General features: G+C 37.0%; 1 protein-coding gene across 11 annotated transcripts in view; it reads right to left on the reverse strand.

Annotated features, from left to right (window-relative positions):
- The window catches only part of RNF111 (ring finger protein 111), a 53337-nt gene that overhangs the window by 3500 nt on the left and 36298 nt on the right, over positions 1-13539 (reverse strand). For 7 of the 11 annotated variants that reach the window (XM_021407766.1, XM_021407756.1, XM_021407755.1 and 4 more), the window contains 6 exons: positions 13083-13434; positions 10918-11043; positions 10021-10147; positions 4127-4219; positions 3079-3174; positions 37-164 (listed from right to left, as the gene is read on the reverse strand). In XM_021407766.1, coding sequence (XP_021263441.1) covers positions 37-164; positions 3079-3174; positions 4127-4219; positions 10021-10147; positions 10918-11043; positions 13083-13434 — 922 coding nt within the window. The remainder of the gene's footprint in view (positions 1-36; positions 165-3078; positions 3175-4126; positions 4220-10020; positions 10148-10917; positions 11044-13082; positions 13435-13539) is intronic. The other 4 variants (XM_021407763.1, XM_021407758.1, XM_021407765.1 and 1 more) reach the window with 3 other exon arrangements.

Below are 13539 nucleotides of genomic sequence, written 5' to 3' on the forward strand. Positions count from 1 at the left end.
TAGCACTATATTATGATACTCAGAGGTATTATTTACCTCACATCTTCACCTTCCTCTAATATAGACAAGCAAATGGTACACTTTTCCTCTGTGTCTTCTTCTGTTCCTTCCTCCCCATCTTGTTTGCAGTGCAGTTTCCTCTGTGAGAACCAATCAGTTGTTACCTTATTAGTAGAGATGACATTATTGACAAACTGAGTAAAATCTGCTTTTAGTACATATTCAAAATATGCTTATTTTTAAATATTTCATAAATTATTTTACATTTTAGTTATTACTTATTCAAATGCATATGAACAAAACTGAATCAAGAAGTAGTGCTTGGAGCAAAATCACTGGATATTTCAGTTTTAATTAATTCTTGTGACCGGACTGTTAATCTATTTAGTACTGTGGCAATCAGTCTTTATTTGTTTTTATGTGTAAGTATCTTCATTCATGAGGTGGGAAGAAATATCCTCTCAAACATAATATTTTAAAATCACTATTTATCAAGTGTGAAAGAACACTACATAAATGTGGATGGGATTCTGTATTATGTTGTAATAATCTCCAATTGAGAGAATGTAAATTGCAAAAATTCTGTACCAGATTAAAAACGTGACAGCCTTCCTAATCACAGGGAAGGTTAAGATAACCAAGCTGGTAGATGTCATGAACAGTTTATTACATGTCAACTTAAAATAAAGCCTTACTGTATTTGACAAGGTATCATTAAAGCCTGTTGACAATTTAGCTATAACGAGTAGTTATTGCATTGCTCACAAGAGTATTAGTAACGGCTGGACAAGTTATTAACTGCTGTGGCTGAAGATGGCATCTGAATGCCACTACTGTGACATGCAGGAAAAAGCAAAATTCAAGCCCACTATTTACTTTCTTACCCAAACAGATGCATTTAGGAGAGAATGCACATTTCTACTCTTAAATACTTATTCTGAATACTGAAGAAGCCACTCTGAAAGCTTCAGCTGTTCCTTCCTCCTCCCTCATCTACATTTACCACTCTTATTTCCCTGTCCCCCTCATTGCTTGAGGTATTCTACCAAACACAGTTTTCAATGTAAAATGCACAGTTCGAAAGCGCAGTAAAGTTATCACCTGACAACTGAAAAGAGTATTATACTGACTGGAGAAGAAGTGCAGCTTACTCTGCACAGAAGGTTTAAGATGCTGATGAAAAATGATCAGAGCTTCCAAGGATCCCAAGCAAACTACTGGGTACGAATTTGGCTATGAATCTTGTGGAAGTTACACCTTTAAACTTCTGGGCCCATTAAGCTTACAAGGCATAGCTTGTTTTCCATTTCCCCCCCTTTATCTCTCAAAGAAGAGATTTTCCCCACTCCTAGCTTTCAGTTTCTTTAGGACACGATTACTCCTTGTCATGGTTTTTTTTATAGCCTCTCCTCCCTTTCCTCCTCTCCCTCTCCTTCCTCTTTTCTCTCAGCGAGATGATCTTTGCAGCCACTTTATTCCTTCTACAGGGGCAACTGACACAGGTTTTTTATCCAATTGAGCCTACATTGCAGGTTCATAGACACTCTCCTTCCCTTGAATAGTATTGAACAGGGCTCAGCAGGTGTAAGCCAGGCCCCAAATAATTTGTGCTTCCTTAGATCTGCTGGAGTTACAATACTCCTCTCTTAAATACTTGCCTAAACTCTCAGGGCAATGCAGGTGTTTGGGAGTAAAGCTCCACGACACCAGAGGTGCCCAATTCTCTAAGTTTTCTCCCAAATTCCTCCACACCCCCAGCTGCTCAATATTATTCAACTTTGGGGCAGATGCCTGTGCGATATTAATAATGAGAAGCACATTCAGGAAACATAACAATATGATTATGCCATTTTGGACATTCCAGAAATATGCAAAAATTTCAAGGGGAAGAAAAGGAAAAATGTGGGAGGAGGAAAAATGGAAAACCTGTTTAAACATCTCATGCCATTAACAGATTCCCTGGGAAGGCAGTGGAGGAAGGAAAATCATTAACACTCTCTGGAGTGTAATTTTTAATGCTTAAATTGTGCTACATTGTATACAAGCACCAGATGGGTGTCCCCACCAGCGAGGTTAAGCTCCCATATATATAAATATATACAGCCTCAAAGAAGAGTGACCTTCTTAAAAAATATCCAGTATGTTTTAAGTAACACAATCTGAAGTATGATTATGTGCAATCCCTTAAAAAAAAAAAAACTGTGTTAAAAGAGAAAAAAAAAACTTTTTAGCTAACAGTAGCAAGTTGGCAGAGTGCCAAAACTTCTGCTGAAAATGGCAGTGCAGATCCAGCAGATCTGATATCTCAGTCGCTATCGGTGCCCCATGTTGGGTGCCAGTTTCTGTTGCAGGTTGACTGTTTTTTTCAGCACAGCAGGGCCTAACTCCCACCCCCAGCCCCTTCCCCAGGGGAAGCCAGTGGAGAAGTGAGAAGGAGATTGAGATAAACTATTTCATAAGGAATGGTAAAAGAATGTGCTATAAAGCAATATAAAAGGAATCAAGAGTAATAAATCAAACAGATGGGAAAGGAAGTGTCTCCTAACCATGCTGTAAGGCCTGTTGGGGCAGAGCAGAAAGGGACGCCCTTACGTCACTGCATCACTTTGCTTCCCTCCCAGAAACGACGTGGGAAGGACTGGAGCATTTTGGGAACTGTAGTTCTTCCTTAGCAGCTGTCCCAATTCTGCCACTTCATTGCATGATGTCATGATACAGAATACTTATGGAAAACGATGACACTCCTCATCATCCTTATTTTAAGGTGATATCTGCATGTATAAGCACCAACTTAAAAACAAAAAAACCCAACATGCTATACTTTGACCTGTTTGTATTTTAGATACATAGTATTAATGCCAATACATTATTTAACACATTACAGCAGCTCTTTATTTGTGACATTTTTTTTTATTTCCTTGAAGGAAGTGGCTTGTACACTTTGCTTACAATCCCTGAAATTGCAAGATAAAGGAAACATGCGCTCTTTGAAGTTCACATTTCAGCAGATCTAAGCTAAATATAAGTGTAACTCCTTTTTGAGAAAATATCACAGCCCACAGTTTGAGAAATCCTCACCTTTTTGTATTTATGTGGATACGTGCATCTTTCTATAGTTCCCTGCGTTGCTCCACGATTTACATTGCCTAATCGTTCCTCCAAGTGAATCAGCTCCTAAAAAGTCAAAGGAATAAACAGTGTAAGAACTCATATTTCTAATGCTTTGAATATATATTAATTTTATTCTAACTAATTTGCAGAACTGATAGACAACTCTCCATGTCCTAGTTATTCAAATACAGGCAAAAAAGGGGGTATGCTGCAGAGGAAAAACGATGGGTTTCCATAAAAAAAAACAACAAAACAACAAAAAAAACCCACCCAATACTGCCTAGTATTTTAAGTCACAGGGAAACACTTTATAATAGCAAAAGAATCAAAAACGATTTGTCTGCTAGAAATGTTTATGAGTATGTTTACATGTACTTGTGTGTCAAGTGAGGAAAACACATCCAAAACACACTAGTCTTACAGTCATCAAGGCTTAAGAGGGAGGAAAAAAAAAGTTGCTTAAGCTGAAATACAGTAACTTATTTCTTTTTCTCCAGCAATGAGTTTACTAGAAGCATGACATGTCACTGAACAGGTTTTCAGTGGACTAGCTCATTAACTCTCTGCATCTGATACTTTTTAAAACAAACAAACCACCAAAACAAGCAAACAAAAAAAAACAGATTAACCTCCTGCACTACATAAAAAACAAGACAGAACCAAAGCTGCAAAGTTTCACCGTCACTAGGAGGGCTTTAGCACAGTTATTCAGTGACAACAGTACTTTTTACCAACACATTATGTGACTTAGCAGGATAAGGAAGGAGGAGACCAAGATGTACAGTCAGTATATAACCACCTACACCTACGCTGACCAGGACATCTTTTGTTGACTGACTTTTCAAGATGCTTTTGGCATCTGTTCCTAGTCCATGATAGCAAGATCATTCATTGAATTAAGAGTTATTTTCTTTATTCTTTTAAATCTACATATAGGACTAGATCTACCATACACCCTCCCCGTATTCCATCATGACACATTTTGGCATATATCTAGTTTTGATCTATTACAAACCTCAAAATTGCCCCTGAAAGGGCCTCTGAATGATGTTCCATCCAATCCCGATGAAATGTAACGGATGTGAGGGTAGCCCGCCATGTCTGGTACCTATTCAAACAGCAGATGTTAAGTTAAACCTATTCAGAACAGTTCCAGAATTTTACTGTTCACTTTGTAAAATTTAAGATCCTTTTGCTTTTATTGAATCACTCATTTCACTCCTCAGCTTGAGCATACAATTTCAACTGACAGCATAATACCACATCACTCTGAGCTCTCTGAATATAACCAGAAACAAAACAGAAGTGAGACTAGATCCTCTACTGTAAACGCTCCATATCTGCCTTATATATTTCTTGGCATCACTTGCCAGCTTGGAAAACCTCTACCTGCTTTGTATACACACACCATAAATATCTACCTGTATTTGTAAACAAACACCCTAAAAACTACGCATGAAGTTATCAGAAATACTTGCTACAGATTCTTAAACGAAAGTTTTTGATACCATGGAAGAAACAAGGCTAACATTCCCCCTTGGAAAACAGCCAATCTCCTTACCTTACCCAAGACAACTAAATGTTTTTAGACACTTCAAATTTATAGGCAGATAAAAGTAACACCTGAAAACTGCATAAGTCTAATAGTCTGGTCATAGGCTTTTCTACATACACTATATTCAAGCATCTGTTGACTTTCTTGCATATTTAGAGATGTAAAAGCAGTGAACAAAATACTGGTAATCAGCAATAAATCCTATGGGCACTTCAAACACCAGTGCTTTTCATGGAGAAAAGCAGAAAGGTATTCAAAATAACAAGGACCACCCTCACAGCAAGGTTTCTTTCTTGCATTTTGCCCCTCACATGACAAATGAGTAATGGTATTGATGTTTTAACAGAAGCATACCAGCGGCAATTTTTAATAAAAAGGCTAATAAACCAAAATGATCAGGAGAATTAATTTCCTTAAATATGTAGAGTGCACCGATACAAGGACCATAAGAAGCAGTTCAGACGGGATTCTGCAAATACAGAATTTTACATCACAAGATCTCTATATTCATCTGTACACCTACATGTTTTATGCAAATATGTCTGTTACATAGGTCTTACCACTTGACAATATAAACTGTGAACTTCCTTTTGAATTTGGGAGACTGCATTAATACAACCATGTGTAGAAACTACATTCTAAGAAATCTCTCTCAGATTGCCAGTGATTTATGATCCATTATCCATTTCAGCACATAATCCCTCTTTGTTTTCTGTCTACAGAAAAAGCATCTGAAGAACTAGTTCACTCATCCACACTGTAACTCTTGCTGTCTGTTTTTTTCCCTAGGCTCTCACCTGATTGGCATCAATTGCAGGTTTTAACTACCTGTTACTACACTGTAAAGAAGTTTCCTCCCACTTAGAGGAAAGAAAATCCCCCCCAAAACTAATCCATGCCTCAAGATTGCCTTTCCCTCCTTGTTTTCACTACATACCAGGACTTGAAAACAGTTTGTTAAAAAAAAAAAAAAAGTATTTTACACACAGGTACAGCATCACTATAGGTACTGCAAAGTGCAAGGTGTTTCAGATCACAGTGACTTAGCACAATATGGCAACCTTCACTAACCCCACAGAACTGTGTAAACAAACCATCAACTGCTTGGGGCAGGAACTGAGCCAGTCTCAAATTACCTCTGCCATCACTCTGTTGTTTCTGGCTCCTAGCAGAAACATTTAATGACAACAAGTAGGACTTCATACATTAGATTGAATCAGCGGGGTGAGAGATTCTGTTTGAAATCATTTTTACAAAGCCAAACATTGTACAAAGGCCTTTGTTTCCCTAGCACGTGCAATAGTTACAGCTCCAATTGCCTCAAAGGTCAGAGCTTACCAACTGCAGTGATACGTACTCAGGTCTCCTAACTGGGAGGAGTTGTGCTGCTAGAAACTCTTTCAGAAATCTACTCATGCTAATTTTAACACCACCAAACCGAGTAAGAATTCCTCAGAGCACATACTGCAACAAACAACCGAATTTACTCAACAGAAGCATCAGGTAGGACACAATACATTTTCACACTAATAACTATGCCTTCACTACTCATTTAACAGTTACTATCGGGCATCAAATGCAAAACTGAAGATTTCTGCTCTCTTGAAAAAGCTTCAGGAAAGTTAAGCACAAATGGAAGTGTGCTTTCATTAAGTTTTGAAAGTGAACTTAAGAATGAAAGACTTAAAACTAATACCAGTCTGCGTTGAGTGCTTGTATTTGTGCTTTTGGATACAGCCAAATTACAACACATGCTTTAAGCAGTAGACTCTGAATCAGCAAAGTTCAGTAAAAGTTTGCCCAAAACTGTTTCCTGTAGAACAAGCATCATATGCTTCTAGTTTTGCACTTGCTATCAACATTTCCTCCCACCAACATAAAAATGCATTTACTTGAAAATTCAAGGTCAAGTCTGAACTATTTACAACCCAAATATTCTGAAGCAGAAATAGCCTACAAGAAAGATAGCTTTCCTTGCTATCCTGCTTTCAGCTCCTCCCATGTTTGCAGGATTCTTCTGCCTTTCAGTTGCCACTGTCAGCAAAGAGATTTTCACATTGTATTAGGTGAGATAAATAGTACATTTCAGCCTTTCATTCAATAGCTTACATTTCAGATGACTTTCAAGCTTTTAAAATCAAATTAGAATACACTTATCCAGTTAGCTGCTTGGATACATTCGAAAATAAGTAAAGTTGATTATTACTATTTTAATAAGCTGAATTAGAACACAGAGAAGTTGCAGTTTTCATAGAGACGCTGCAGGAAGGGACATTTAATACATGCTGCACAGCTAAAGACCTAACTATCTGTGCCCAAGGGGAACAAAAAATGAATGTTCCTCAATAGCTCATACAAAAAAGCTGAAGAATATTAATTCAAGTTTATATTAGGAAAAAAAAGTACCAGCTGGCATACAAAGCTCCATTTTTCTTATTTGAAAAACACAGGTTTGTTGCAGATACTCAAGGCTATTTAAATCTATGGTTCTCCTTAAGCTACAATAGCTACATCAAATTCCAGCCTTGACTGTTCTGGTAATTCACAGCAAGTTTGTTGTTTTTTTTTTTTTTAGAGTGTGGAACAGTCAGGTACATCGCAAGTCTGTGATACCAGAATGACCGCAGTCAGTGAGAGGTGAAAATGAAAGGGGAAAGAAACAAGGCCTTGGCTCTGAAAGCAGAGCCTCCTATTTATTTCCATGGAAACTACAGACACAAAGAGCACAATAACACTAATTGACAGAGCAAACTCAGCTACAAAACACTATTTGAAAAAAAAAATGCAGACTGCCTACAAGACGATGCACTACTCTTGGAAAGTGGATTAAACTCAAATGATTTTTTCTAGTTGAGCTACTGCATGAATTACTTTAAAGGACTGCTGGTTTTTTTTAAATAAAGACTAGAACATCAACAATTGATGACACCTTCACCAAGAATACAATTAATGAGATTTATAAATAATTACTAAGTACAGTTTGTACTTACAGAAATAAGAAAGCACTCCCCATGACTTGAGCCAGTCTTAGCAGAGTGATTCTAAGTACAGTTCAGTCTGTGCTTCCCTGCCCCAATTTCTACAGTTACAATGAAAAGACCCTGGTGACAGCAGCATTCTAATCCGCTGCTCTTTAATGAAAAGCAAAATGGCACTTTTGGTTGATATCCAGTTAGTGTTGTGGGTTTTTCTTGTCTTTTTTTTGTTGTTGTTTTGTTTTTTTAATACATGAAAAAATTACAGTACTTGCTTCATATTTGGTAAAATTCTTTTTGCTGACAAGTCTCCACGTACATTTAACTGAAGAAATCTTTGGCTCTCATTATTGCCATAGAAGGGTAGAACATCAAAAGGCACGTGTAATGCTTTGAGCTCATTCTATATACCATTGCTTGTAATGCTCTAGCCTGCCTTTATGTTCTTCTAGTGTTTAATCTGAATACATTTCAAATTAGTCAGAACTGAACTTCAAAGCCTAACACTTCATCTGGTTGCAGCAGAGTTCCAAACAGATCCCAAACATTCAAGCACTGCTTACTAATGTCTACATACTGCAAAACATGTCAGTAAAACACGTACAAAACTTCAAAATAAAAACAACTTCCAATACCACTTGATCTAGGGATTCATTAACGACTTATTAGAATTAGACATCCCTAAAAAATGCATGCACAAGTTTTTGTAGAGTTGAATAATTCTGCTCATCTGACATACAATTTAGTAATAGCAGCTCTTTGGCAAGACTCCCTGAAGTATTTTATCACACATTCAGCAAATGCTTCTAAATATTACCTGTAATAGCATTCTTCCATTCTACTGCCAACAGTAAGATAAACAGGGGGGTCTGAACTACTCACTTGCGTAACTTTTTACTTGTAAGCACACCTCTTTGAAAGTTAAAATACAGCAGAAGCTTCTCAAAACATTAACAAGAGGATGAGATGAACTCTCAAATTTCTAGAAGTTTCAGAGGAACAGTGGAAATACATGCAATAATTGACTTATTAACCCTGACAGAAGGTGAGATGAAATAGACATACATTTAACTTGCGGCCTCCTAATGCAATTACAGTTCACAACCACTAGAAGGGCCTTTTCTCACCAAGAATCTAGAGCAACTGATGTTATCTGTTACACAACGCTACATGAAATAAACGTGAAAGAGACAGACTTTTTTTTGGCCACATGAAAAAAAAAAAACAACGGAAGAATGCAGAAAAATCATGATCTATATAGGTGATGCACAAGAGGTAAGGTTATACAATAGGAATTTCATCAGCTATACAAAAATACCGAATTCTAAGAGTGCTCTAGAAGGTCTATAGTAAGCATAAAAGCTATGAAGCAAGGAATTACAAACTCTACAGGTATTAGGGAAGTACTTGAGGATTATTATGTTGATTAAGCTGCAAGGCATAAGCAATGTAAAAACAGTACAAAAATACAGCAATTAAAGTACTGGTTATAAATATACAATTCAATACCTAGACGTCAGTTCTGGCCTCTAACCGAAGTTTTGGATGGACAAGTCTCGCAAGTTGATTTTAAATTAAAAGTTTAGCATTTGTCTATAGCTGAGCCCACAATTTTGATTAGGTAATCTAGTTTAGAGAGGGTGAAATAACATAGGTTAGCCACACAGAATACCACATTGAAAAACTAAACATACTCCGTTTTTCTGCATTTTTGTCCTCATGAATTTTCATTAAAGAAAATTAAAAATATTTTACATAAACCTACATATATTCTTTCAAAGCTAATACTCTGTCAAAGCCACAAATTAGTATGTGGGACTAGTTCACCCTCACAATTCATTTTGCTTGTAATCCTTCACGCAACAAAATTGTACTACTTTGTCATATGGCATAAGGTTGATGAACACCAATTATTATTCAGAAACAACCAAATCTCTAGACAGAATTCGAAATGTATATACAAACCTTCAAATTAAATAAAGCACCAGTGCCAACCCTTATGCACTGGAAAGCTAGTACCTTTAACAACGTAAAGCTCATTAAAAAAAAACAAACAAAAATTTAAAAAAATCAGATGCAGAGGGTCAATGCAGTGTAATGCATGTGACAATTTAGTTCAAATGTTCCATTTTACAAGAGCTGAAGTTAGAAATGTTAGTGTCCTGAACTATTTTCACTTATTAGACATGAGCCTGTTCTTCTAGCTCTGTATCTAGGAGCAATGCAAAAACTTCAGATTGTTTTCTTCTTCAGTTGAACCACTAACATCTGCAAGAGTATATGCACGTCTAAATAAATACAGTAACTCTTTAAATAATTTTCCTAACAAAATAATTCTGGTGATCAATGATCGTGATTTTTCACATGCCATCTCCTTACCATTAGAGGAAGAGCTCCTATTTGCAAGTGATGAAGTCGAGGAGGTGCATGGTAGTGGGCCAAGTGAGGATGCAAGGGCCCTGGAGGGTAGGTAGCTGCAGTCACACCAGCTTCAATTCCCAGTTCCCTGTCACGTGAATGAAAGTGGCATTACAGTAGATGTACATCTTGCCTCCAAAACAATTCCCTTACTTTGGACAGCATTAAACTACAGCACAGCTACCGTAACAGTGTTAAGTAACATTTTTTTTTCATAAATGTATTCAAATTTTGCTGAAAATATTTTTAACCCTACCACTAACTAAAACCAGGTTTAAAATCAGACATGAAGATTCATTATGATAAACTAGTAGAGACAATAAAAATTTATGGTGCTGAGCAGTATCAGCATGGAGTCTTCTCTGCAGTTCATGTGCTGTGAGAACAGAAGCCACCACTTACGCACTTCTTCCCTAATGGTGCAAAAGTACTTTTTAGCAGATAATATATAGCAGAACTTAAATCTAACCTTCATGGGTGGGCATGATGCAATTTTAAGTAAGCCTGGATACGGATGAGAGGTAATAAATTAGTTTGCGACTCAAATCCAAATCTTATTTTACAATGAATATAAATACAAGAATTGTATTCAGCAACATTTTACTTCTTTTAAAATCATTTACTGAAATAAACTACCTACCGCCAGTGACACTCAATTCCATTTAAAAAGCAACGTATATAAAGCTCTAGAAACGTTAAACATACTGAGTGCTGTAAGCAACATTTCAAAGCCATATCAAGGTGTAATGAATTTTAAATTACAGCTGCACACAGCACGTTTTAAAGTCACAGCCAGCATTTAACAGCAGGTCTGTTGTCCTAAGTCCCAAAGAACTAAAATAGTATCTGATTACTAACCAGGCAGATCTCTCTGGAGCTTGTCGAGGATGGGAAGACATTGTCTGAGGCACATGAATGTGATGTCCATGACCGTAATTTGGATGCATTCTGTGAGGATGTGGAGGAGGTCGTTCATGAGCACGTCTAAACAACATAAAACAACAACAGTTAATTTAACATACTTGCTGGTGTTGAGTCAGTAAGATTTTAGTCAATGTGACCACCTGAATTACTTGAATAAATTAAAATTAAATAAAATACACCTAACTTTCCCCAAAATGTTTTAATTTCAATTTATATCTAAAGTCAGAAGCTGACTCAATACTCAAATGTGAAATTGGCCGTGTTATTTCATATATGGCAATACACTGGGATGTACCACCAATACACTGTGTGCACCACGTCACACTGTGATCTGGTCTTCACCTGGTAGACATAATCACAAAAGGCTGGCAGTGTTTAATCCTAATTTCGAACTGTAGAATAGGAATGTAATCCAAGTGCAGATGCACATGGTGGCCATGTCAAGATTAAGAATCATTTGTGGCAATATTACAGAACCACATCTTAGTCTATTTCTAGTAAAACTGTAACAGCAAAAATCATTAGGGGAAAAATGAATACACTAGTTAGAGGACATTTCCCTTGAAACATATTCACATCATAGCTCAAGTAGTAAGAGCTGCCTTCATATCAGACTGTATTTTATTAGGAACAGTGGACTGCATTCTGATTCCACCTTAAACTTTTGGATAGAGTAGATTAGACATTTGGTACATTTACAGAGCTAGAAAAGTGAAAAGTTATTTATGGCATACTATTCTCACCACTGTAAACTGACACTTCTCCAGAGAAATCTGTCAAATTTGTATAAATTATGTTAGAAGCATTAGTTTCCTGCAAATGGTACATACAAATGTGGGAATAGAACTACAGGCAAAACCAATTTCTAGTCTCGCCTCCGTTCAGTTTATTAATCACCTTAGTATGGGGAAAATTTGGAACAACATATTTTAACAAAGATCTTAAATAGAAATGCTGTGTGGTATTCACAGGCAATGAACTTTTATACACTGCCATCCGCTCCTTCTGCTGTTCTACCCAACATTCGAGACCTAACAGCGAGGACTCTAACCACTCTCTACTTGCAATCCTGAAGAAGTCCATTATGTCATAAGGTAAACAAGCTGAAAGGCTATCCCATAAGCTGTTGCTAGAAATGAATTGACGTTGACTGAGAAAGCAAGGTAATACTTGACTTTCCCTAGAAAAACAAAAACACATCCATCATGCCACTGTCAGAGTTATTGTCAACAGGTTTTTGTTTTGTAATTATCTGGAAACTACCTCAAAAGATGCGGTTAAAAACTTTTTTTGCAGCATTAACTTCTAAATCAGTTCCACATTAGTTATCAGTATTATTTATGTTAGAAGAAACAACTAGAGAGCTCATTCTTGAAATCTTAGCTATCTAAAAACATTATCTCTAAAATTAAAACAACTTCAGTTACATTGTGATTGAATTACAAGCCAGTACTGACCCAATTTCTGTTGATACTAGCATCACAGATCTAGTTTAGCAACAGTCGTATCTCCTAAACAGTACCACCGAAGCTACGAATCAACATTGGTCATGTTCTCATTAGCATTATTCAGTCTCTTCATTTTCCTCTAAAGACATGAAGATGTAGTAAAGGTACGTAGGTATTTAAATCTTTATTAAACTTGGTAAACTGTCTCTTGTAAGTTAATTTTATTTTAAAGTATTAGTTATGTAAGAAGGATTTTAACAGTATCAAATAGGCAAAAGACAGTTTCAAGGAACGTATTTGGAAGGAGCTTATGATGTACTTTCTAGGCTGTTCAGCTATAAAAAGGAATTCCAGCCGGTCATCTAGAGCATAACTAATGGCCAAGAGAAACATAAGCTTTGTTTCTTTTCTGTGCCCCATTCACTGGGCTTCTTTCCTCACCTGTAGATGTTATTGAGAGAAGTAATGGAACAAGTTCAGTCTTAATGCTCACTCAATTGCAATGGCATGTAAAGACACTTCTTACCACGCTTTAATACTAACAGTTCCTAGCCATGCAATTACAATTTGAGATTCACATGCAGTATTTTACAAACCTGAGAGAAACGAATTATATGTTTAGTTATTGTTCTGAGTACATTTGTGACATACGTTGGGTGTTGCATCATTCTTCTTCTCTGGACCTCCATCCTCTGGATCACTTCATGAGCATGAAGCCTCTGTGCTGGAGGAGCTGTTGCAGGGATGTGATGGGATATAGCCTGGTGTGCTGCTGGAAGATGCTGTGGAATCGGAGCAGCTGCATTGGCTAAAGGATGAGTTGGTGGTGGAGGTGGAACAGGATGAGAAGATGCATGAGAGGAGATTGATGGATGGAAAGGATGCACTGGATGAGGGATAACGTAATCTACTTGAGGTGGAGGTTGTGGCTGAGGAGGAGGATTTCCATGAGAATGGGGACATGCAGAAGCTTGATGGTGAAGAGGTCTGGTCAAAGAAGCATCTGCAATGAAAACATCAGCAACTTTTAATCCTGTCAAAAGCAGTTTCTGGACTAAACTTGTAAAAACAGCACCTTCACATAAGCGCTTCAATATTATTACACCAA

This window comes from Numida meleagris, chromosome 9 (assembly GCF_002078875.1).
Source record: "Numida meleagris isolate 19003 breed g44 Domestic line chromosome 9, NumMel1.0, whole genome shotgun sequence".
NCBI classification, from domain to species: domain Eukaryota; kingdom Metazoa; phylum Chordata; class Aves; order Galliformes; family Numididae; genus Numida; species Numida meleagris.